This window comes from Nerophis ophidion, linkage group LG26 (assembly GCF_033978795.1).
Source record: "Nerophis ophidion isolate RoL-2023_Sa linkage group LG26, RoL_Noph_v1.0, whole genome shotgun sequence".
NCBI lineage: Eukaryota > Metazoa > Chordata > Actinopteri > Syngnathiformes > Syngnathidae > Nerophis > Nerophis ophidion.
Window position 1 is genome coordinate 5472111 of NC_084636.1, and position 27654 is coordinate 5499764.

Sequence of the window (27654 nt, forward strand, 5' to 3'; positions counted from 1 at the left end):
CATCAGGAGGACTAGTCTGGGGGAGACCAGACACTACATCAGGAGGACTAGTCTGGCGCTACATCAGGAGGACTAGTCTGGGGGAGACCAGACACTACATCAGGAGGATTAGTCTGGTGCTACATCAGGAGGACTAGTCTGGGGGAGACCAGACACTACATCAGGAGGACTACTCTGGCGCTACATCAGGAGGACTAGTCTGGAGGAGACCAGACGCTACATCAGGAGGACTACTCTGGCGCTATATCAGGAGGACTAGTCTGGAGGAGACCAGACGCTACATCAGGAGGACTACTCTGGCGCTACATCAGGAGGACTAGTCTGGAGGAGACCAGACACTACATCAGGAGGACTACTCTGGCGCTACATCAGGAGGACTAGTCTGGAGGAGACCAGACGCTACATCAGGAGGACTAGTCTGGGGGAGACCAGACGCTACATCAGGAGGACTACTCTGGCGCTACATCAGGAGGACTAGTCTGGAGGAGACCAGACGCTACATCAGGAGGACTACTCTGGCGCTACATCAGGAGGACTAGTCTGGAGGAGACCAGATGCTACATCAGGAGGACTAGTCTAGCGCTACATCAGGACGACTAGTCTGGGGGAGACCAGACGCTACATCAGGAGGACTACTCTGGCGCTACATCAGGAGGACTAGTCTGGAGGAGACCAGACGCTACATCAGGAGGACTACTCTGGCGCTACATCAGGAGGACTAGTCTGGCGCTACATCAGGAGGACTAGTCTGGCGCTACATCAGGAGGACTAGTCTGGGGGAGACCAGACACTACATCAGGAGGACTAGTCTGGCGCTACATCAGGAGGACTAGTCTGGGGGAGACCAGACACTACATCAGGAGGATTAGTCTGGTGCTACATCAGGAGGACTAGTCTGGGGGAGACCAGACACTACATCAGGAGGACTAGTCTGGCGCTACATCAGGAGGACTGGTCTGGGGGAGACCAGACGCATTCCCGCCTAAAAGTCCTTTTTATTCCTCTCTCACTCCCTCTCTCTCCATCTTGTTTGGTCGCCCCTGACTCACCTTTGGTGTCGGTGGAGGCGCCCCCTGCTGCAGAGATGGATGGGACGGAGCGGGCAGGCCTGAGGACTCCTTGGTCCCGTCTGGAGCGCTGCTGCAGGACCCGGATCATGGAGTCCTTCTCCAGGAGCTGGACGTGCAAGGCTCGCATCCTGAATGGACACCACATTAACACGCTCTTAAATTATCTTACATTATTTCACCTTCTTTTACCTATTTCTTACCTTCCCTTACCTACTTATTACCTGCTCTTATATTTTCTTACCCTCTCTTCCATACTTTTCTTACCTTCTATGACATACTTATGGCCTTTTCCCATCTATTACCTACTTCTTACCTCCTCTTCTATATTTTAGATCTTCTCCTGACGATCTCTCACAAACTTCTTACCTTTTCTTCCATACTTCTTGCATGCTCTTACATATTTATTACCTTCACTTTCTCTTACAAACATATTACCTTCTCATAAATACTTATTACCTTCTCTTCCAGACTCAGTTCCTTCTCTTAAATACTTATTACTTCTCTTACCTACTTATTACCTTCCCTTATCTTCTCTTCCATACTTCTTACATGCTCTTAAAAACGTATTACCTTCTATAACATACTTCTTACCTTTTCTTACAAAGGTATTCCCTTCTCTTACGTACTTATTACCTTTTCTTACAATACTTATGACCTTTTCCTAACTTTCCTTCCATAAGTCTTACCTTATCCTCTCTTACATACTTGTTATCTTCTCTCACACATTTATTACTTTCTCTTATTTATTTCTTACCTTCTCACATACGTATTACCTTCTCTTACACACTTTTTACCATCTCTTACATACTTAGCACCTTCTCTTACAGACTTATTACCTTCTCTTAAGTACTTATTACCTTCACTTACATAATTATTACCTTCTCCTACACACTTCTTACCTTTCTCTTACACACGTATTACCTTATATTACATACTGCTTACCTTCTCTTACGTACTTCTTACCTTCCCTTACATACTTCTTACCTTCTATTACATACTTCTTACCTTCTATTACATACTTCTTACCTTCCCTTACATACTTCTTACCTTCCCTTACATACTTCTTACCTTCTATTACATACTTCTTACCTTCTATTACATACTTCTTACCTTCTATTACATACTTCTTACCTTCCCTTACATACTTCTTACCTTCTATTACATACTTCTTACCTTCCCTTACATACTTCTTACCTTCTATTACATACTTCTTACCTTCTCTTACATACTTCTTACCTTCTCTTACATACTTCTTACCTTCTATTACATACTTCTTACCTTCCCTTACATACTTCTTACCTTCTATTACATACTTCTTACCTTCTATTACATACTTCTTACCTTCTATTACATACTTCTTACCTTCCCTTACATACTTCTTACCTTCCCTTACATACTTCTTACCTTCCCTTACATACTTCTTACCTTCCCTTACATACTTCTTACCTTCTATTACATACTTCTTACCTTCCCTTACATACTTCTTACCTTCCCTTACATACTTCTTACCTTCCCTTACATACTTCTTACCTTCCCTTACATACTTCTTACCTTCCATTACATACTTCTTACCTTCTATTACATACTTCTTACCTTCCCTTACATACTTCTTACCTTCCCTTACATACTTCTTACCTTCTCTTACATACTTCTTACCTTCTATTACATACTTCTTACCTTCCCTTACATACTTCTTACCTTCTATTACATACTTCTTACCTTCCCTTACATACTTCTTACCTTCTATTACATACTTCTTACCTTCTATTACATACTTCTTACCTTCTCTTACATACTTCTTACCTTCTCTTACATACTTCTTACCTTCTATTACATACTTCTTACCTTCCCTTACATACTTCTTACCTTCTATTACATACTTCTTACCTTCTATTACATACTTCTTACCTTCTATTACATACTTCTTACCTTCCCTTACATACTTCTTACCTTCCATTACATACTTCTTACCTTCCCTTACATACTTCTTACCTTCCCTTACATACTTCTTACCTTCTATTACATACTTCTTACCTTCTATTACATACTTCTTACCTTCCCTTACATACTTCTTACCTTCTATTACATACTTCTTACCTTCCCTTACATACTTCTTACCTTCCCTTACATACTTCTTACCTTCTATTACATACTTCTTACCTTCTATTACATACTTCTTACCTTCCCTTACATACTTCTTACCTTCCCTTACATACTTCTTACCTTCTCTTACATACTTCTTACCTTCTATTACATACTTCTTACCTTCCCTTACATACTTCTTACCTTCTATTACATACTTCTTACCTTCCCTTACATACTTCTTACCTTCTCTTACACACTTCTTACCATCTCTTACCTACTTGTTATCCCCGGTAAGCTATTTCTCGGCGTGTGTTGCCTCCACTAAGATGGTGTGTACCTGTTCTGCACTTCCTGCTGTGTGAGACAGGTGACAGGCAGGTCCTCCTTCGAGCTGCTGTCAGGAGAAAGTGGAGGCGACTTGCTGATGGTGGTGGTGGTGGTGTCTCTGTGAGGGACATCACAATACGATACATCATCATACGTCTGGAGGTTTAACGTGCGACATGTAACATTTGACAAGTGACATGTCACATGCACCTGTCACCTGTCTTCTGTCACATGACACATGCGACAGGTGACATGTGTCATGTGACAGAACACTGGTGACATGTGTCATGTGAGAGAAGTCATGTGACAGAAGACAGGTGACAAGTGACAGTTTACATGTGACAGGTGTCATGTGATAGATGACAGGTGGCATGTGATAGGTGACATGTATCAGAAGACATGTGACGGGTGACATGTGTCATGTATCATGTGACAGAAGACAGAAGACAGGTGACAAGTGTCATGTGACAGAAGAAAGGTGACAAGTGTCATGTGACAAAAGACAGGTGACATGTGACAGAAGACAGGTGACCTGTAACAGGTGCAAGTGACATGTGTCATGTGACAGAAGACAGGTGACATGTGTCATGTAAGAGAAGACAGGTGGCATGTGACAGGTGATATGTGCCGTGTGAAAGAAGACAGATGACGTGACATGTGACAGAAGACAGGTGTCACGTGACAAAAGACTGGTGACATATGACAGAAGACAGGTGTCGTGTGACAGAAGACAGGTGACATGTGACAGATGACATGTGACAAAACACAGGTGTCATGTGACAGAAAACAGGTGTCATGTGACAGAAGACAGGTGTCATGTGACAGATGACATGTGACAGAACACAGGTGTTACTTGACAGGTGACATATGACATGTGTCATGTGACAGAAGACAAAAGAAAGATGACATGTGACAGAAGAGAGGCGTCATGTGAAAGGTGACATGTGACAGAAGACAGATGACATGTGACAGAAGACCTGTGACAGAAGACCTGTGACAGAAGACAGATGACATGTGACAAAAAGACAGGTGTCATGTGACAGGTGACATGTGTCATGTGACAGAAGACAGATGACATGTGACAGAAGACAGATGAAATGTGACAGAAGACAGGTGTCATGTGAGAGGTGACATGTCACAGGTGTCATGTGTTATGTGACATGTGACAGGTGTCATGTGACATGTGACAGAAGACAGGTGACATGTGACAAAAGACAGGTGCCATGTGACAGATGACATGTGACATGTGTCATGTGACAAAAGACAGGTGTCATGTTACAGAAGACAAGTGTCATGTGTCATGTGACAAAAGACAGGTGTCATGTTACAGAAGACAAGTGTCATGTGTCATGTGACAAAAGACAGGTGTCATGTTACAGAAGACAAGTGTCATGTGTCATGTGACAAAAGACAGGTGTCATGTTACAGAAGACAAGTGTCATGTGACATAAGACAGGTGTCATGTTACAGAAGACAAGTGTCATGTGACATAAGACAGGTGTCATGTTACAGAAGACATGTGTCATGTGACAAAAGACAGGTGTCATGTTACAGAAGACAAGTGTCATGTGTCAAGTGACATAAGACAGGTGTCATGTTACAGAAGACAAGTGACATGTGTCATGTGACAAAAGACAGGTGTCATGTTACAGAAGACAAGTGGCATGTGTCATGTGACAAAAGACAGGTGTCATGTTACAGAAGACAAGTGTCATGTGTCATGTGACAAAAGACAGGTGTCATGTTACAGAAGACAAGTGTCATGTGTCATGTGACATAAGACAGGTGTCATGTTACAGAAGACAAGTGTCATGTGACACAAGACAGGTGTCATGTTACAGAAGACAAGTGTCATGTGACATAAGACAGGTGTCATGTTACAGAAGACATGTGTCATGTGACAAAAGACAGGTTTCATGTTACAGAAGACAAGTGTCATGTGTCATGTGACATAAGACAGGTGTCATGTTACAGAAGACATGTGTCATGTGACAAAAGACAGGTGTCATGTTACAGAAGACAAGTGTCATGTGACATAAGACAGGTGTCATGTTACAGAAGACAAGTGTCATGTGTCATGTGACAAAAGACAGGTGTCATGTTACAGAAGACAAGTGTCATGTGACATAAGACAGGTGTCATGTTACAGAAGACAAGTGTCATGTGACATAAGACAGGTGTCATGTTACAGAAGACATGTGTCATGTGACAAAAGACAGGTGTCATGTTACTGAAGACAAGTGTCATGTGTCAAGTGACATAAGACAGGTGTCATGTTACAGAAGACAAGTGTCATGTGTCATGTGACAAAAGACAGGTGTCATGTTACAGAAGACAAGTGTCATGTGTCATGTGACATAAGACAGGTGTCATGTTACAGAAGACAAGTGTCATGTGACATAAGACAGGTGTCATGTTACAGAAGACAAGTGTCATGTGACATAAGACAGGTGTCATGTTACAGAAGACATGTGTCATGTGATAAAAGACAGGTGTCATGTTACTGAAGACAAGTGTCATGTGTCATGTGACATAAGACAGGTGTCATGTTACAGAAGACAAGTGTCATGTGACAAAAGACAGGTGTCTTGTTACAGAAGACAAGTGTCATGTGTCAAGTGACATAAGACAGGTGGTACCTGTGCGCCGCAGCAGGGTCCACAGCAAAGTACCTGATGGTACTCTCTTGTAGGTACTTGTGCTCCCAGCTGCTGATGTCATCCTCCAGGACCAGGATGCGCCCCTCTGGCTCCCCCAGCTGCTGCCGCCACAAGCAGGACTCTGGCTCCGCAGCCCGCAGGCCCGAGGTCCGGTTCTGAGGGCGAGAGGGATGTCACAATGTAGGCCAGGTCTCACTGGGGGGATGAGACGGACCTCACCTGTTGTCCCCGCAGGCTCCTCAGCTCCTCCTCCAGCCGGGTGCGCAGGCGCAGCTCCAGCTCCTCCCGCTTCTCGCACGCCGCCTGCAGCTGGGCCAGCGAGCCCTGGAGGCGCTCCACCTTCTCCACGTAGGCGCGCTTTCTTTGAAGCTCCTCCCCCAGCAGCCGGTTGCGAGCGTGCGACGCCAGCAGCGCCACCTCCAGGCGCTCACGCGCCCGCCGGCTGTCCTCGGCCGAGAGACACAGGTGCTGGACCTTCTTCTCCAGGCGCTCCTTCTCCCGCCACTGCTGCTCGTCTGACACACACATTTGTCCTCTTAACACATCGCACGCCAAGGCTTCGCTACACATCTTCAAAAGGAGCTCTGCCAACTGGTCCCTGACAGACGTGGTCAAAGTTGTAAGTTGAATCATAATTTTGTTGTTTTTCAGTGAAAAGAAATTCCTGGTTCCTCATGAGGAGAGTGGGCGCTCCAAAGACTGCAAGGAACAGTCCAGGGCACAAAGGCCGCCAAGAGGAAGTGTGAGGACTTACTTTGTTCCAGCAGCTTCAGGAAGACGTGCTGCTTGTGGTCCGAGTGTTCCTCCTCCTTGACCGCTCGCTGCTTGGTCGCCGCCCACAGTTGTTCTGCAAGGAGGTATGCCCGTCACGCCGCCTGCGGTCGTCGTGGTTACGCTTCTCACGGGACCACGTACCTCTTAGGTCGCGGTTGAAGTCGTGCATCCTCTTCATCTCCGCCTCCAGCTTCTTCCTCATCGTCTTCTCCAGGTCTTGGCGCTTGACTGAGTCCTTCATCAAGGTCTGGTGCGCCTCAGAGACTTTCTTCATCTCCTCCTCCATCTGGGGACCACACACACACCTTCAAGTAGCTGAGGAACCACAGACACCTTCTGGTAGCCGAGGAACCACAGACACCTTCTGGTAGCCGAGGAACCACAGACACCTTCTGGTAGCCGAGGAACCACAGACACCTTCAGGTAGCCGAGGAACCACAGACACCTTCTGGTAGCCGAGGAACCACAGACACCTTCAGGTAGCCGAGGAACCACAGACACCTTCAGGTAGCCGAGGAACCACAGACATCTTCTGGTAGCCGAGGAACCACAGACACCTTCAGGTAGCCGAGGAACCACAGACACCTTCAGGTAGCCGAGGAACCACAGACACCTTCAGGTAGCCGAAGAACCACAGACACCTTCTGGTAGCCGAGGAATCACAGACACCTTCAGGTAGCCGAGGAACCACAGACACCTTCAGGTAGCCGAAGAACCACAGACACCGTCTGGTAGCCGAGGAACCACAGACACCTTCTGGTAGCCGAGGAACCACAGACACCTTCTGGTAGCCGAGGAACCACAGACACCTTCAGGTAGCCGAGGAACCACAGACACCTTCAGGTAGCCGAGGAACCACAGACACCTTCAGGTAGCCGAGGAACCACAGACACCTTCAGGTAGCCGAGGAACCACAGACACCTTCAGGTAGCCGAGGAACCACAGACACCTTCAGGTAGCCGAAGAACCACAGACACCTTCTGGTAGCCGAGGAACCACAGACACCTTCAGGTAGCCGAGGAACCACAGACACCTTCAGGTAGCCGAAGAACCACAGATACCTTCTGGTAGCCGAGGAACCACAGACACCTTCTGTTAGCCGAGGAACCACAGACACCTTCAGGTAGCCGAAGAACCACACACACCTTCTGGTAGCCGAGGAACCACAGACACCTTCAGGTAGCCGAGGAACCACAGACACCTTCAGGTAGCCGAGGAACCACAGACACCTTCAGGTAGCCGAAGAACCACAGACACCTTCTGGTAGCCGAGGAACCACAGACACCTTCAGGTAGCCGAGGAACCACAGACACCTTCAGGTAGCCGAGGAACCACAGACACCTTCAGGTAGCCGAAGAACCACAGACACCTTCTGGTAGCCGAGGAACCACAGACACCTTCAGGTAGCCGAGGAACCACAGACACCTTCAGGTAGCCGAGGAACCACAGACACCTTCAGGTAGCCGAGGAACCACAGACACCTTCAGGTAGCCGAAGAACCACAGACACCTTCTGGTAGCCGAGGAACCACAGACACCTTCTGGTAGCCGAGGAACCACAGACACCTTCAGGTAGCCGAGGAACCACAGACACCTTCAGGTAGCCGAGGAACCACAGACACCTTCTGGTAGCCGAGGAACCACAGACACCTTCAGGTAGCCGAGGAACCACAGACACCTTCAGGTAGCCGAAGAACCACAGATACCTTCTGGTAGCCGAGGAACCACAGACACCTTCTGTTAGCCGAGGAACCACAGACACCTTCAGGTAGCCGAAGAACCACACACACCTTCTGGTAGCCGAGGAACCACAGACACCTTCAGGTAGCCGAGGAACCACAGACACCTTCAGGTAGCCGAGGAACCACAGACACCTTCAGGTAGCCGAAGAACCACAGACACCTTCTGGTAGCCGAGGAACCACAGACACCTTCAGGTAGCCGAGGAACCACAGACACCTTCAGGTAGCCGAGGAACCACAGACACCTTCAGGTAGCCGAAGAACCACAGACACCTTCTGGTAGCCGAGGAACCACAGACACCTTCAGGTAGCCGAGGAACCACAGACACCTTCAGGTAGCCGAGGAACCACAGACACCTTCAGGTAGCCGAGGAACCACAGACACCTTCAGGTAGCCGAAGAACCACAGACACCTTCTGGTAGCCGAGGAACCACAGACACCTTCTGGTAGCCGAGGAACCACAGACACCTTCAGGTAGCCGAGGAACCACAGACACCTTTAGGTAGCGGAGGAACAACAGACACCTTCAGGTAGCCGAAGAACCACAGACACCTTCTGGTAGCCGAGGAACCACAGACACCTTCAGGTAGCCGAGGAACCACAGACACCTTCAGGTAGCCGAGGAACCACAGACACCTTCAGGTAGCCGAGGAACCACAGACACCTTCAGGTAGCCGAAGAACCACAGACACCTTCTGGTAGCCGAGGAACCACAGACACCTTCTGGTAGCCGAGGAACCACAGACACCTTCAGGTAGCCGAGGAACCACAGACACCTTCAGGTAGCGGAGGAACCACAGACACCTTCTGGTAGCCGAGGAACCACAGACACCTTCAGGTAGCCGAGGAACCACAGACACCTTCAGGTAGCCGAGGAACCACAGACACCTTCAGGTAGCCGAAGAACCACAGACACCTTCTGGTAGCCGAGGAACCACAGACACCTTCTGGTAGCCGAGGAACCACAGACACCTTCTGGTAGCCGAGGAACCACAGACACCTTCAGGTAGCCGAGGAACCACAGACACCTTCAGGTAGCCGAGGAACCACAGACACCTTCTGGTAGCCGAGGAACCACAGACACCTTCAGGTAGCCGAGGAACCACAGACACCTTCTGGTAGCCGAGGAACCACAGACACCTTCTGGTAGCCGAGGAACCACAGACACCTTCTGGTAGCCGAGGAACCACAGACACCTTCTGGTAGCCGAGGAACCACAGACACCTTCTGGTAGCCGAGGAACCACAGACACCTTCTGGTAGCCGAGGAACCACAGACACCTTCTGGTAGCCGAGGAACCACAGACACCTTCTGGTAGCCGAGGAACCACAGACACCTTCAGGTAGCCGAGGAACCACAGACACCTTCTGGTAGCCGAGGAACCACAGACACCTTCTGGTAGCCGAGGAACCACAGACACCTTCAGGTAGCCGAGGAACCACAGACACCTTCAGGTAGCCGAGGAACCACAGACACCTTCTGGTAGCCGAGGAACCACAGACACCTTCAGGTAGCCGAGGAACCACAGACACCTTCTGGTAGCCGAGGAACCACAGACACCTTCTGGTAGCCGAGGAACCACAGACACCTTCAGGTAGCCGAGGAACCACAGACACCTTCTGGTAGCCGAGGAACCACAGACACCTTCTGGTAGCCGAGGAACCACAGACACCTTCTGGTAGCCGAGGAACCACAGACACCTTCAGGTAGCCGAGGAACCACAGACACCTTCAGGTAGCCGAGGAACCACAGACACCTTCTGGTAGCCGAGGAACCACAGACACCTTCAGGTAGCCGAGGAACCACAGACACCTTCTGGTAGCCGAGGAACCACAGACACCTTCTGGTAGCCGAGGAACCACAGACACCTTCTGGTAGCCGAGGAACCACAGACACCTTCTGGTAGCCGAGGAACCACAGACACCTTCAAGTAGCTGAGGAACCACAGACACCTTCTGGTAGCCGAGGAACCACAGACACCTTCTGGTAGCCGAGGAACCACAGACACCTTCTGGTAGCCGAGGAACCACAGACACCTTCTGGTAGCCGAGGAACCACAGACACCTTCTGGTAGCCGAGGAACCACAGACACCTTCTGGTAGCTGAGGAACCACAGACACCTTCAGGTAGCCGAGGAACCACAGACACCTTCTGGTAGCCGAGGAACCACAGACACCTTCTGGTAGCCGAGGAACCACAGACACCTTCAGGTAGCCGAGGAACCACAGACACCTTCTGGTAGCCGAGGAACCACAGACACCTTCAGGTAGCCGAAGAACCACAGACACCTTCAGGTAGCCGAGGAACCACAGACACCTTCTGGTAGCCGAGGAACCACAGACACCTTCAGGTAGCCGAAGAACCACAGACACCTTCAGGTAGCCGAGGAACCACAGACACCTTCAGGTAGCCGAGGAACCACAGACACCTTCAGGTAGCCGAAGAACCACAGACACCTTCTGGTAGCCGAGGAACCACAGACACCTTCTGGTAGCCGAGGAACCACAGACACCTTCAGGTAGCCGAAGAACCACAGACACCTTCAGGTAGCCGAGGAACCACAGACACCTTCAGGTAGCCGAGGAACCACAGACACCTTCAGGTAGCCGAGGAACCACAGACACCTTCAAGAAGGAAAGATGGATAATAGGAGGTAAGGAAAGAAGGAAGGATGGGTAAAAGGAGATAAGGAAAGAAGGAAGGATGGATAAAAGAAAATAAGGAAAGAAGGAAGGAAGGATGGGTAAGAGGAGGTAAGGAAAGAAAGAAGGAAGGGTGGAAAATGGAGGTAAGGAAAGAAGGAAGGAAGAATAAAAGGAGGTAAGGAAAGAAGGAAGGATGGGGAAAATTAGGTAAGGAAAGAAGGAAGGAAGGAGATAAGGAAAGGAGTAAGGAAGGAGATAATGAAAGAAGGAAGTATGAATAAAAGGAGGTAAGGCAAGAAGGAAGGAAGGAGATAAGGAAAGAAGGAAATGTGGGTAAAAGAAGATAAGGAAAGAAGGAAGGATGGATAAAAGGAGGTAAGAAAAGATAGAAGTGAAGGAAATATGGAAAGAAGTAGATAAGGAAATAAGTGAGGAAGGTAGAAATGGAAAGAAGGAAAAAAGGAAAGAAGGAAGGATGAATAAAAGGAGGTGAGAAAAGAACGAAGGAAGGAGATAAGGAAAGAAGCAAGGATGGGTAAAAGGCAATAAGGAAAGAAGGAAGGAAGGAGATAAGGAAAGAAGGAAGGAAGGAGATAAGGAAAGAAGGAAGGATGGAAGAAGGAAAGATGGATAAAAGGAGGTAAGGAAAGAATGAAAGATGGATAAAAGGAGTTAAGGAAAGAAGTAAGGATGGGTAAAAGGAGGTATGAAAAGAAGGAAGGAAGGAGATAAGGGAGGAAGGAGATAAGGAAATAAGGAAGGATGTATAAAGGAAGGTAAGGAAAGAAGGACGCAAGGAAATAAGGAGACAAGCAAGGACAGTAAGTGTGAAGAAAGTAAAGACTTTGGAAAGAAAGAACACAAAATAAAAGAATGTGAAATATGAAAAAAAAAGAGAACAGGAATGAGTTGGAAGGAAAGAAGGAAAGATTAGTGAGCATTGTTATGTCCTACTTAGTTATTGACATATTTTATTTATTATTTATATCATTTACTTCGTCATCACTCTATTATGGTTGTTGTTTAATAGTTATATCATCCATTTAATTTATTTATTTGATTACTTTATATTATTTTTATATATCATCTATTCCATGTATTTTTTGATGACATCATTTATTTGATGTAATATTTCCATCATTTATTTGATGTAATATTTCCATCATGTATTTTTAAAGATGGCCGTGGCGTCCCCGACCTTGTCCAGGCGAGCCACCTTCTGGGCGTACATCTCCACTTCCTGCCTCAGCCTGATGTTCTCCATCATCAGCGCGTCGCCGGACGCCGCCGCCGTCGTCATGGCAACGCCAGCCTTCCTGCGAGGGGTCGTCACGTGATCAGAAGCGGCAGATTGACACGGCGAGCAAACACCTACCTGTGCGAGGGGGGCGGAGCCTCCTGCTGGTATCCTGGCGGCGGTCCTCTGGGGTCCAATGGGGCTCCTGGACTGCTGCACAGCTGAGGAGAACTGTGGGAGGAGCTGAGGGACAGAACCTGACTCTGAGTGCTCCTCTGCAGGGACAACTGCATCAGCCGCTCGCTGAGGGAACGACTGTGTTCCAGCTTGGCGTCCAGGTGTCCTCCTCCACACCACATCTCCTCCTTGTGGGACATCAGGTGTCCTCCTCCACACCTCATGTCCTCCTTGTGGGACATCAGGTGTCCTCCACCACATGTCATGTCCTCCTTGTGGGACATCAGGTGTCCTCCTCCACACCTCATGTCCTCCTTGTGGGACATCAGGTGTCCTCCTCCACACCTCATGTCCTCCTTGTTTGACATCAGGTGTCCTCCTCCACACCTCATGTCCTCCTTGTTTGATATCAGGTGTCCTCCTCCACACCTCATGTCCTCCTTGTTTGACATCAGGTGTCCTCCTCCACACTTCATGTCCTCCTTGTTTGATATCAGGTGTCCTCCTCCACACCTCATGTCCTCCTTGTTTGACATCAGGTGTCCTCCTCCACACCTCATGTCCTCCTTGTTTGATATCAGGTGTCCTCCTCCACATGTCATGTCCTCCTTGTTTGATATCAGGTGTCCTCCTCCACACCTCATGTCCTCCTTGTTTGATATCAGGTGTCCTCCTCCACATGTCATATCCTCCTTGTTTGATATCAGATGTCCTCCTCCACACCTCATGTCCTCCTTGTTTGATATCAGATGTCCTCCTCCACACCTCATGTCCTCCTTGTTTGATATCAGGTGTCCTCCTCCACACCTCATGTCCTCCTTGTTTGATATCAGGTGTCCTCCTCCACACCTCATGTCCTCCTTGTTTGACATCAGGTGTCCTCCTCCACACCTCATGTCCTCCTTGTTTGATATCAGGTGTCCTCCTCCACATGTCATGTCCTCCTTGTTTGATATCAGGTGTCCTCCTCCACACCTCATGTCCTCCTTGTTTGATATCAGGTGTCCTCCTCCACATGTCATATCCTCCTTGTTTGATATCAGATGTCCTCCTCCACACCTCATGTCCTCCTTGTTTGATATCAGATGTCCTCCTCCACACCTCATGTCCTCCTTGTTTGATATCAGGTGTCCTCCTCCGCATGTCATGTCCTCCTTGTTTGATATCAGGTGTCCTCCTCCACATGTCATATCCTCCTTGTTTGATATCAGATGTCCTCCTCCACACCTCATGTCCTCCTTGTTTGATATCAGGTGTCCTCCTCCGCATGTCATGTCCTCCTTGTGGGACATCAGGTGCTGGGCCTCCTCATAGCTAGGAAGCTCCTCTCCACCCAGCTGGAAGGAGTTCTTCTGGGACTTTTCCGGCTGGACGCCGCTACCCCGGTGCTCCTGGCCTTGAGGGTCCTGCCTGGTGGACGCCCGCGTGTCCCCCCGGCTCAGCTTCTCCTCGGAGTGACCAGGACTTCCTGTGACGGGGCGTCCTCCTCCACGCAGGGCCTGCTGCTGGATGGCCAGCAGCGCCCGAGTGTCCGCCAGCTTCCCCCAGCGCAGCTGCTCCTGGATGAGACGGTGCAGGACCGTGGTGGGACCCGTCTCCGCGGTCCTCATGACGCAGGGACGCTACTTCAGGAACCTGAAGAGGAACAACACACTACTTCACACCATGACCTCCATTTTGACCTGTCCTTTGGTGCATGTTGTCTGCAGGGAGGATGGATAAAAGGAGGGAAGGAAAGAAGGAAGGATGGAAAGGTATTAAGGATGGATATAAGGAGGTAAAGAAAGAAAGAAAGAAAGATGGATAAAAGGAGGTAAGGAAATAAGTAGGGATGGAGAAAAGGAGGTAAGGGAAGAAGAAAGGATGGGCAAAAGCCATTTGGAAAGAAAGAAGGAAGGATAAAGGGGGTAATGAAAGAAAGAGGAATGGATAAAAGGAGGTAAGGAAAAAAGGAAGGATGGAAAGGAAATAAGGGTTGCTATAAGGAGGTAAAGAAAGAAGGAAAGATGGATAAAAGGAGGTAAGGAAAGAACAAAGAAAGGTGGAGGGAAGGGAAGAAGGAAGGATGGGTAAAAGGAGATAAGGAAAGAAGAAAGGAGGGACAAAAGGAGATAAGGAAAGTAGGTTGAGGGAAGGGAAGAAGGAAGGATGGGTAAAAGGAGATAATGAATGAAGGAAGGGTGGATAAAAGGATGTAAGGAAGGAAAGAAGGAAGGATGATAAAATGAGGTAAGGGAAGAAGGAAGAAAGGATAAAAGGAGATAAGGGAAGAAGGAAGAAAGGATAAAAGTAGATAAGGAAAGAGGGAAGGGTGGATAAAATGAGGTAAAGAAGGAAAGAAGGATGGACAAAAGGAGGGAAGGAAAGAAGGAAGGATGATAAAAGGAGGTAAGGGAAGGAAGAAATATGGATAAAAGGAGGTAAGGAAAGAAGAAAGAATGGGTAAAAGGAGATAATGAATGAAGGAAGGAGGGATAAAAGGAGATAAGGAAAGTAGGTTGAGGGAAGGGAAGAAGGAAGGATGGGTAAAAGGAGATAAGGAAAGAAGGAAGGGTGGATAAAAGGAAGTAAGGAAGGAAAGAAGGAAGGATGGTAAAAGGAGGTAAGGAAAGAAGAAATGATGGGTAAAAGGAGATAAGGGAAGAAGGAAGAAAGGATAAAAGGAGATAAGGAAAGAGGGAAAGGTGGATAAAATGAGGTAAGGAAGGAAAGAAGGATGGACAAAAGGAGGTAAGGAAAGAAGGAAGGATGATAAAAGGAGGTAAGGAAAGAATGAAAGATGGATAAAAGGAGATAAGGAAAGAAGAAATGATGGATAAAAGGAGATAAGGAAAGAAGGAAGGAAGGTGGAGGGAAGGGAAGAAGGAAGGGTCGGTAAAAGGAGATAAGGAAAGAAGGAAGGAAGGTGGAGGGTAGGAAAGAAGGAAGAAAAGGAGGTAAGGAAAGAATAAAAGATGGATAAAAGGAGGTAGGGAAAGAAGGAAGGGTGGAAAGGTATTAAGGATGGATATAAGGAGGTAAAGAAAGAAAGAAAGAAGGATAAAAATAGATGAGGAAAAAAGGAAGGATGGATAAAAGGAGGCAAAGAATAAGTAGGGATGGAGAAAAGGAGGTAAGGGAAGAAGAAATGATGGGCAAAAGCAGATAAGGAAAGAAAGAAGGAAGGATAAAGGGGGTAATGAAAGAAAGAGGGATGGATTAAAGGAGGTAAGGAAAGAAGGAAGGATGGAAAGGAAATAAGGGTGGCTATAAGTAAATAAGAAAGAAGGAAGGATGGATAAAAGGAGGTAAGGAAAGAACGAAGAAAGGTGGAGGGAAGGGAAGAAGGAAGGATGGGTAAAAGTAGATAAGGAAAGAAGAAAGAATGGGTAAAAGGAGGTAATGAATGAAGGAAGGAGGGATAAAAGGATATAAGGAAAGTAAGTTGAGGGAAGGGAAGAAGGAAGGATGGGTAAAAGGAGATAAGGAAAGAAGGAAGGGTGGATAAAAGGAGGTAAGGAAGGAAAGAAGGGTGGATAAAAGGAGGTAAGGGAGGAAAGAAGGATGGACAAAAGGAGGTAAGGAAAGAATGAAAGATGGATAAAAGGAAATAAGGAAAGAAGAATTGATGGGTAAAAGGAGATAAGGGAAGAAGGAAGGAAGGATAAAAGGAGATAAGGAAAGAAGGAAGGGTGGATAAAAAGAGGTAAGGACGGAAAGAAGGATGGACAAAAGGAGGTAAGGAAAGAAGGAAGGATGATAAAAGGAGATAAGGAAAGAAGGAAGGATGATAAAAGGAGGTAAGGAAAGAATGAAAGATGGAAAGGAAATAAGGGTGGCTATAAGGAGGTAAAGAAAGAAGGAAGGATGGATAAAAGGAGGTAAGGAAAGAATGAAGAAAGGTGGAGGGAAGGGGAGAAGGAAGGGTGGACAAAAGGAGGTAAGGAAAGAATGAAAGATGGATAAAAGGAGGTAAGGAAAGAAGAAAGAATGGGTAAAAGGAGATAATGAATGAAGGAAGGAGGGATAAAAGGAGATAAGGAAAGTAAGTTGAGGGAAGGGAAGAAGGAAGGATGGGTAAAAGGAGATAAGGAAAGAAGGAAGGGTGGATAAAAGGAGGTAAGGAAAGAAAGAAGGGTGGATAAAAGGAGGTAAGGGAGGAAAGAAGGATGGACAAAAGGAGGTAAGGAAAGAATGAAAGATGGATAAAAGGAGATAAGGAAAGAAGAATTGATGGGTAAAAGGAGATAAGGGAAGAAGGAAGGAAGGATAAAAGGAGATAAGGAAAGAAGGAAGGGTGGATAAAATGAGGTAAGGACGGAAAGAAGGATGGACAAAAGGAGGTAAGGAAAGAAGGAAGGATGATAAAAGGAGGTAAGGAAAGAAGGAAGGATGATAAAAGGAGGTAAGGAAAGAATGGAAGATGGAAAGGAAATAAGGGTGGCTATAAGGAGGTAAAGAAAGAAGGAAGGATGGCTAAAAGGAGGTAAGGAAAGAATGAAGAAAGGTGGAGGGAAGGGAAGAAGGAAGGATGGGTAAAAGGAGATAAGGAAAGAAGGAAGGGTGGACAAAAGGAGGTAAGGAAAGAATGAAAGGGTGGACAAAAGGAGGTAAGGAAAGAATGAAAGATGGATATAAGGAGGTAAGGTAAGATGGATATAAGGAGGTAAGGAAAGAAGAAAGAATGGGTAAAAGGAGATAATGAATGAAGGAAGGAGGGATAAAAGGAGATAAGGAAAGTAGGTTGAGGGAAGGGAAGAAGGAAGGATGGGTAAAAGGAGATAAGGAAAGAAGGAAGGGTGGATAAAAGGAGGTAAGGAAGGAAAGAAGGATGGACAAAAGGAGGTAAGGAAAAAAGAATTGATGGGTAAAAGGAGATAAGGGAAGAAGGAAGAAAGGATAAAAGGAGATAAGGAAAGAAGGAAGGGTGGATAAAATGAGGTAAGGAAGGAAAGAAGGATGGACAAAAGGAGGTAAGGAAAGAAGGGAGGATGATAAAAGGAGGTAAGGAAAGAATGAAATATGGATAAAAGGAGATAAGGAAAGAAGGAAGGAAGGTGGAGGGAAGGGAAGAAGGAAGGGTCCGTAAAAGGAGATAAGGAAAGAAGGAAGGAAGGTGGAGGGTAGGAAAGAAGGAAGAAAAGGAGGTAAGGAAAGAAGAAAAGTTGGATAAAAGGAGGTAAGGAAAGAAGGAAGGATGGAAAGGTATTAAGGATGCATATAAGGAGGTAAAGAAAGAAAGATGGATAAAAGGAGATGAGGAAAAAAAGAAGGAAGGGTGGATAAAAGGAAGTAAATAAAGAAGGAAGGATAGATAAAAGGAAGTAAGGGAAGAAGGAAGGATGAATAAAAGGAAGTAAGGGAAGAAAGAAGGATGGATAAGAGGAAGTAAGGGAAGCCGGAAGGATGAATAAAAGGAAGTAAGGGAAAAAGGAAAGATGGATAAAAGGGGATAAGGAAAGAAGGAAGTGTGGATAAAAGGAGGTAAGGAAAGAAGGAAGGATGATAAAAGGAGGTAAGGAAAGAAGGAAAGATGGATGAATAAAAGGGGATAAGGAAAGAAGGAAGTGTGGATAAAAGGAGGTAAGGAAAGAAGGAAGGATGATAAAAGGAGGTAAGGAAAGAAGGAAAGATGGATAAAGGGAGATACGGAAAGAAGGAAGAAAGGATAAAAGGAGATAAGGAAAGAAGGAAGGAAGGTGGAGGGAAGGGAAGAAGGAAGGAAGGTGGAGGGTAGGAAAGAAGGAAGAAAAGGAGGTAACGAAAGAAGAAAAGATGGATAAAAGAAGGTAAGGAAAGAAGGAAGGATGGAAAGGTATTAAGGATGGATATAAGGAGGTAAAGAAAGAAAGAAAGAAAGACAGATGGATAAAAGGAGATGAGGAAAAAAAAGGATGGATAAAAGAAGGCAAGGAAATAAGTAGGGATGGAGAAAAGGAGGTAAGGGAAGAAGAAAGGATGGGCAAAAGCAGATAAGGAAAGAAAGAAGGAAGGATAAAGGGGGTAATGAAAGAAAGAGGGATGGATAAAAGGAGGTAAGGAAAGAAGGAAGGATGGAAATGAAATAAGGATGGCTATAAGGAGGTAAAGAAAGAAGGAAGGATGGATAAAGGAGGTAAGGAAAGAACGAAGAAAGGTGGAGGGAAGGGAAGAAGGAAGGATGGGTAAAAGGAGATAAGGAAAGAAGGAAGGGTGGACAAAAGGAGGTAAAGAAAGAATAAAAGATGGATAAAAGGAGGTAAGGAAAGAAGAAAGGATGGGTTAAAGGAGATAATGAATGAAGGAAGGAGGGATAAAAGAAGGTAAGGAAAGAAGGAAGGGTGGATAAAAGGAGGTAAGGAAGGAAAGAAGCATGGACAAAAGGAGGTAAGGAAAGAATGAAGGATGATAAAAGGAGGAAAGGAAAGAATGAAAGATGGATATAAAGAGATAAGGAACAAAGAAATGATGGGTAAAAGGAGATAAGGGAAGAAGGGAGGAAGGATAAAAGGAGATAAGGAAAGAGGGAAGTAAAGTGGAGGGGAGGGAAGAAGGAAGAAAAGGAGGTAAGGAAAGAAGAAAAGATGGATAAAAGGAGATAAGGAAAGAAGAAAGGATGGGTAAGAGGAGATAAAAAGGAAGGATGGATAAAATGAGGTAAGGAAAGAAGGAAGGAAGGATAAAAGGAGATGAGGAAAGGAAGGATGGTTAAAATCAGATAAGAAAATAAGAAATGATGTGTAAAAGGAGATAGGAAGGATGGATAGATAAAAGGAGGTAAGGAAAGAAGGAAGGATGGATAAAAGGAGGTAAGGACGGAAGGAAGGATGGATAAAAGGAGGTAAGGAAAGAAGGAAGGATGGATATACATGGAGGTATGGAAAGAAGGAAGGATGGATAAAAGGAAGTAAATAAAGAAGGAATGATAGATAAAAGGAAGTAAGGGAAGAAGGAAGGATGAATAAAAGGAAGTAAGGGAAGAAGGAAGGATGAATAAAAGGAAGTAAGGGAAAAAGATGGATAAAGGGGGATAAGGAAAGAAGGAAGGATTGACAAAAGGAGGCAAGGGAAGAAGGAAGGATTGATGAAAGGAGATAAGGAGAATAGTTCCATACATCGACAAAGTGGTTCTTTTGTACTGCAATATTGTTCACTTATTATTAGCTACGTCTAGCTTCTGTGCTTTAGTGTGCTTAGCTGCTGTGTAGCTGCTGTGTGCAGCTCTAGTCAACTATCTAGTCAGCTGTTCATCACCAGTCTTCATGTGTGCAGTACTCCCGCCAGCCCACAGGGGGCGACAACGAGACACAGTGACGCAGCAGAAGAAAACTACACATTCAAACCTGGCTTATAACAAATTGGACTAAATAACAAAGTAGGAAGGTTCAAGTGCTGGAGTCATTGTTTCCTGGCGGATCTTTTAAGTGATGCACACATTGATCCAAAGGTTGAAATGCTCACATGTATTCTTCATCACCAAACTCGGTGAAACCTTTGTAATTAAATATCATTTGCAAATAAATATGTGTATTTTGTTTTGTAATGAAAGTGCTGACTTTGTAATGTGTTTTGTATTGGGCGTGTTATTTTTTTGGTCTGAGAATAACGATCCAACCTCGTTTCGTACATGTAGTGCCACATTTGGCCAGCAGAGGGCGACAACGCTAAGAGTCACAATGTTTGCTGTTGGAATGTTGTGTCATTTCTACAAGTGTGAACATTTATTGTGTGAATGTACAACACCTGGTTATTGTGTTGATGTAAAATACACAATGTTTGCTGTTGGAATGTTGTGTCATTTCTACAAGTGTAAACATTTATTGTGTGAATGTACAACACTCCACCTTGTTATTGTGTTGATGTAAAATACACAATGGACACTATCATTTGGTGTTTTTAGCCCAGCATGTTTACTTTTGCACTAAAATAGGAAAACAAAGCTTGTGTGCTTATTGGAGGACATTTAAAAGGCGCTGCAGGACTGCTTGTATTTAAATGTTACATGCATGCTGATACAATCCTTGTTTTGCCGATATCGGACCAATATCGAACCAATATCCGATATAGTCATCAAATCAGGCCACTCCTAGATGAGCAAATTTTTGGAAAATACAATATAAAACAACTAATTGTACGAAAAGTTAGAATAAAGTCGAATACAAATAAAACAACGACAGAAGTATCCCACACTTCTGTTTTGTAAAGTAAACTTGTACAGCCGATACGGGCATCTACATCAACTATATGATTGGCCTGAGAAGCTGGACAGGACAAAAAAAAAAAAATAAATCAGCTCATGTCTTTTTGTACTTTTAAAACATTTTAAACACTATTTGAACAGTAAAAAAAATAAATGAAATGATTACGTTGGATGCCAGTAATAATAATAAAACTTGTTTAAAAAAAGTAAACGTAAGATAAAAAGAAATACTTAAAGCAGAAGTAAAATAAACTGTGTCCCTGTGTGCAAAGTATATGTTTAGTGTTTGCATTTGTCAATTGAGCTGATATATATATATATATATATATATATATATGCATATATGTATGTATATATACATGCATATATATGTATATACATATATATACACATTTATATGAAAAAATATTTATACACATAGTAAACAGTATTTATATGCATAATATATTATAAAACAGTATATATATACATATATAAGCATATATACATGTATATACATATACTTATATACACACACATACTGTATATACAAATACATATATATATATATATATAAATACATATACATACATACACACATATACAGTATACCTAATATATATATATTTATATATGTATACACACATACATACATATAATTACATATACACATTAATACACACATATGTATACAAACATTTATACAAATACAATATATTTATACACATTTTTAAAACAGTATTTATATGCATAACATATTATAAAACAGTATATATACATGTATAATTATATATACACACACGTATACATATGTCAATACATATATATAAATACATATACATACATACACACATATATACACATATGTATACATATACTTATGTATGTATACACACATACATATATAAAATTAAATATACATATATACACACATTTATACAAATACAATATATATACACATTTTTAAAACTATTTGTGTGCATATTATAAAACAGTATATATACATATAAGTATATATACACACACATATGTACACATGTAAATACATATATACACACATATACATATATATATATATATGTGTGTGTATAAATACATATATACACATGTTCATATATTTATGTGTACACACACACACACACACACACACACATATATATATATATATATATATATATATATATATATATAACTTTAATTTAAAGGGCTTTGTGTTCAGATGTATTCGGTATAGTATCATTGACTTGCTGCATGTAGTTGCATGGACGCACAAACAGCCTATCAGTTAGTCTTCATATTATTATTATTATTATCATTATGATAATGATGATGAATCCAAATAAAGAGGCCAAACTCACCCAAAGCTGGTGTCACGTGTCAGGTGTCAGGTGTCATGTGTGCCGCCACAAAGCTTCTTCCAGTCCCCGAGTGAGGATGTAGTGTGTCCACGCGTGTCCTGAGTGAGGTTGCAGGGCTGGAATGAGTGGAATGCTGAGGATACGCGTCCCTGAGGAGGGGGGCGGGCATGGGGGCGGGGCAAAGAGAAAGGGGCGGGGTTTGCATGTCGCTCCATTGAGGATTCCTCCTGGTCTTCAACTCCGACCACAATGTTCATTTTCAACCTTTAACTCTCCCACTTTGAACAACAATTTCATGCTACCTCAGCTACATGCTAACGTTACATTTTAACATCAATCTACATGAGTGACACTAGCATAGCTACATGCTAACATTACATTTTAACGTCAATCTACATGAGTGACACTAGCATAGCTACATGCTAACATTACATTTTAACATCAATCTACATGAGTGACACTAGCATAGCTACATGCTAACATTACATTTTAACAATCTACATTAGTAACACTAGCATAGCTATGTGAGCTACATGCTAAGATTACACTATTAACACCAATCTACATTAGTAACACTAGCATAGCTACATGCTAACATTACATTTTAACATCAATTTACATGAGTAACATTAGCATAGCTATGTGAGCTACATGCTAACATCACATTTTAACATCAATCTACATTAGTATAAATAGCATAGCTATGTGAGCTACATGCTAACAATATATTTGAACGTCAATCTACATTACTAACACTAGCATAGCTACATGAGCTACATGCTAAAATTATATTTTGACATCAATCTACATTAGTAACACTAGCATAGCTACATGCTAACAATACATTTTAACATGAATCTACATTAGTAACACTAGCGTAGCTATGTAAGCTACATGAACATTACATTTTGACATATATCTACATTAGTAAACACTAGCATAGCTACATGAGCTACATGCTAACATTACATTTTGACATCGATCTACATTAGTAACACTAGCATAGCTACATGCTAACATTACATTTTAACATTAATCTACATTAGTAACAGTAGCATAGCTACGTGAGGTACATGCTAACATTACAATTTTGACATCAATCTAGATTAATAACACTAGCATAGCTACATGAGCTACATGCTAACATTACATTTTGACATCAATCTACATTAGTAACACTAGCATAGCTACATGCTAACATTACATTTTGACATCAATCTACAGTAGTAACACTAGCCATAGCTACATGAGCTACATGCTAACATCACATTTTGACATCAATCTACATTAGTAACACTAGCATAGCTACATGCTAACAACACATTTTAACATGAATCTACATTAGTAACACTAGCGTAGTTATGTGAGCTACATGCTAACATTACATTTGGACATATATCTACATTAGTAACACTAGCATACCTACATGAGCTACATGCTAACATTACATTTTAACATCAATCTACATTAGTAACACTAGCATAGCTACATGCTAACAATACATTTTAACATTAATCTACATTAGTAACACTAGCATAGCTATGTGAGCTACATGCTAACATTACATTTTGACATCAATCTACATTAGTAACACTAGCATAGCTACATGAGCTACATGCTAACTTTACATTTGACATCAATCTACATTAGTAACACTAGCATAGCTACATGCTAACAATACATTGTAACATTAATCTACATTAGTAACACTAGCATAGCTACGTGAGCTACATGCTAACATTACATTTTTGACATATATCTACATTAGTAACACTAGCATAGCTACATAAGCTACATGCCAACATTACATTTTGACATCAATCTACATTAGTAACACTAGCATAGCTACATGAGCTACATACTAACATTACATTTTGACATCAATCCACATTAGTAACACTAGCATAGCTACATGCTAACAATACATTGTAACATTAATCTACATTAGTAACACTAGCATAGCTACGTGAGCTACTTGCTAACATTACATTTTGACATATATCTACATTACTAACACTAGCATAGCTACATAAGCTACATGCCAACATTACATTTTGACATCAATCTACATTAGTAACACTAGAATAGCTACATGCTAACATTACATTTTGACATCAATCTACATTAGTCACACTAGCATAGCCATGTGAGCTACATGCAAACATTACACTATTAACACCAATCTACATTAGTAAAACTAGCATAGCTACATGCTAACATTACATTTTAACATCAATTTAAATGATTAACATTAGCATAAGCTATGTGAGCTACATGCTAACATTACATTTTAACATCAATCTACATTAGTAACACTAGCGTAGCTATGCGAGCTACATGCTAACATTACATTTTGACATCAATCTACATTAGTAACACTAGCAGAGCTACATGCTAACATTACATTTTGACATCAATCTACATTAGTAACACTATCATAGCTACACGCTAACATTACATTTTGACATCAATCTACATTAGTAACACTAGCATAGCTACATGAGCTACATGCTAACATTACATTTTGACATAAATCTACATTAGTAACACTAGCATAGCTACATGAGCTACATGCTAACATTACATTTTAACATCAATCTACATTAGTAATACTAGCATAGCTACATGCTAACAATACATTTTGACATCAATCTACATTAGTAACACTAGCATAGCTACATGCTAACAATACATTCTAACATCAATCTACATTAGTAACACTAGCATAGCTATGTGAGCTCCATGCTAACATTACATTTTAACATCAATCTACGTTAGTAACACTAGCATAGCTACATGAGTTACATGCTTAACATTACATTTTAACATCAATCTACATTAGTAACACTAGCATAGCTACATGCTAACATTACATTTGACATCAATCTACATTAGTAACACTATCATAGCTACACGCTAACATTACATTTTGACATCAATCTACATTAGTAACACTAGCATAGCTACATGAGCTACATGCTAACATTACATTTGACATAAATCTACATTAGTAACACTAGCATAGCTACATGAGCTACATGCTACATTACATTTTAACATCAATCTACATTAGTAATACTAGCATAGCTACATGCTAACAATACATTTTAACATTAATCTACATTAGTAACACTAGCATAGCTATGTGAGCTACATGCAAACATTACATTTTGACATCAATCTACATTAGTAACACTAGCATAGCTACATGAGCTACATGCTAAAATTACATTCTGACATCAATCTACATTAGTAACACTAGCATAGCTACATGCTAACAATACATTCTAACATCAATCTACATTAGTAACACTAGCATAGCTACATGAGCTACATGCTAAAATTACATTCTGACATCAATCTACATTAGTAACACTAGCATAGCTACATGCTAACAATACATTCTAACATCAATCTACATTAGTAACACTAGCATAGCTATGTGAGCTCCATGCTGACATTACATTTTAACATCAATCTACGTTAGTAACACTAGCATAGCTACATGAGTTACATGCTAACATTACATTTTAACATCAATCTACGTTAGTAGCACTAGCATAGCTACATGAGTTACATGCTAACATTACATTTCAACATCAATCTACATTAGTAACACTAGCATAGCTACATGCTAACATTACATTTTAACATCAATCTACATTAGTAACACTAGCAAAGCTATGTGAGCTACATGCTAACATTACATTTTGACATCAATCTACATTAATAACACTAGCATAGCTACATGAGCTACATGCTAACATTACATTTTAACATCAATCTACATTAGTAACACTAGCATAGCTACATGCTAACAATACATTTTAACATTAATCTACATTAGTAACACTAGCGTAGCTATGTGAGCTACATGCTAACATTACATTTTAACGTCATGCTAGGTTAACAACACTAGCATAGCTAGGTGAGCTACATGCTAACATTATATTTCAACGTCATGCTAGGTTAACAACACTAGCATAGCTACGTGAGCTATATATATGCTAACATTACGTGATACCATCATGCTAAGTTAGCATGTTGATTGACACAAAACCAAACAACCTTGCAGTGCCATGTCTGTAACCAACTGATAGTTGGCAGAATTCCATTTTAAGACATGTAGCGAAGCCTCGTTTTTTTGTTTTTTTTTTTCAAAGCAAGTTGTGGGCTTATACATGGGGCGGGGCCAGCAGTGTTTTCCGTCATAAAATGTCCGTAGAGATTTTGATAAAAAAAGTATTTGCCTGGTAAATATTTAAGCCGAGTAATTGAGTGTCTGGGGCGGGGGGTTGTGGTGGTCTACACGGCCTGCCAGCTGTCCTTAAAGGGCCCCTCCCCTCCTCCTGGCTGTGAGGGATGCATTGTGTCAACCCCCCCCCCCCCCCCCCCCAGACCTGCCATCTGCCGTCCCCTCCGAGCTGCATCAGCTTATTGACACTTTTTAGTCAGGAGGGGTTAAGTGTGCGGCGCAAACAAGAGCCGGCCTGTCGACGCCACACACTTTATCACCGGCCTCCACCTGCTCATTTGAATGGCCGTTGCAGAAGAATGCCCCCCCCCCCCCCCCCCCGCACGTCGTCAGCTTCGAGATAAGTCGGGCCGTTATGCAAAACAACAACACAAAAAAAAAAAAAAAAAAAAAAAAAAAATCTGTGAAAGAAAATGCAAAACTGCGTCACGGGACGGGCTGTAAACCCCTCAAACTAGCACATGACCTGTTTGGAGTGGATTTTGCCATAGTTAAATAGCATGCTAAGCTAACGCAAGCTAAGCCTCGCCAAGGACAGCTAAGCTAAAATATGATACGACAACGCAACACTAGCATAGTGTTGCGTTGTCGTATTATATAATATTTTATATAAAATGTAATATAAGCTAAAATATAATACAACAACGCAACACTAACATACGTATGTGACCTAGGTGCTAATATTACATTTTAACATCAATCTACATGAGTAATGCTAGCATAGATATGTGAGCTACATGCTAACATTACACTATTAACATCATACTAAGTTAGCAATACTAGCGTAGGTAAGTTAACGACATGCTAACATTCATTTTAACATCATACTAAGTTAGCAATGCAAGCGTAGGTAAGTGAGCTACATGCTAACATTACATTTTAACATCAATCTACATGAGCAACGCTAGTAAAGGTATGTGAGCGACATGCTAAAATTATATTTAAACATCACACTAAGTTAGCAATACTAGCGTAGATAAGTGAGCGACATGCTAATATTACATTTCAACATCATACTAAATTAGCAATACTAGCGTAGATAAGTGAGCGACATGCTAATATTACATTTCAACATCATACTAAATTAGCAATACTAGCGTAGTGGAGTGAGCGACATGCTAACATTACATTTTAACATCATAATAAGTTAGCAATACTAGCAAAGGTACGTGAGCTACGTGCTAATAT

General features: G+C 42.8%; 1 protein-coding gene across 1 annotated transcript in view; it reads right to left on the reverse strand.

Moving 5' to 3' along the window:
• Positions 1 to 22360, reverse strand: part of amotl2a (angiomotin like 2a) — a 31734-nt gene extending 9374 nt beyond the window's left edge. Inside the window, exons 1-9 of the mRNA XM_061888069.1 lie at positions 22212 to 22360; positions 12678 to 14351; positions 12501 to 12618; positions 7058 to 7202; positions 6897 to 6989; positions 6362 to 6657; positions 6122 to 6297; positions 3493 to 3600; positions 1050 to 1198 (exon numbers count right to left, since the gene is read on the reverse strand). Of these exons, the coding sequence (XP_061744053.1) occupies positions 1050 to 1198; positions 3493 to 3600; positions 6122 to 6297; positions 6362 to 6657; positions 6897 to 6989; positions 7058 to 7202; positions 12501 to 12618; positions 12678 to 14326 (2734 nt within the window). The 5' untranslated portion in view covers positions 14327 to 14351; positions 22212 to 22360. The remainder of the gene's footprint in view (positions 1 to 1049; positions 1199 to 3492; positions 3601 to 6121; positions 6298 to 6361; positions 6658 to 6896; positions 6990 to 7057; positions 7203 to 12500; positions 12619 to 12677; positions 14352 to 22211) is intronic.
• Between the last annotated feature and the right edge of the window lie 5294 nt (positions 22361 to 27654).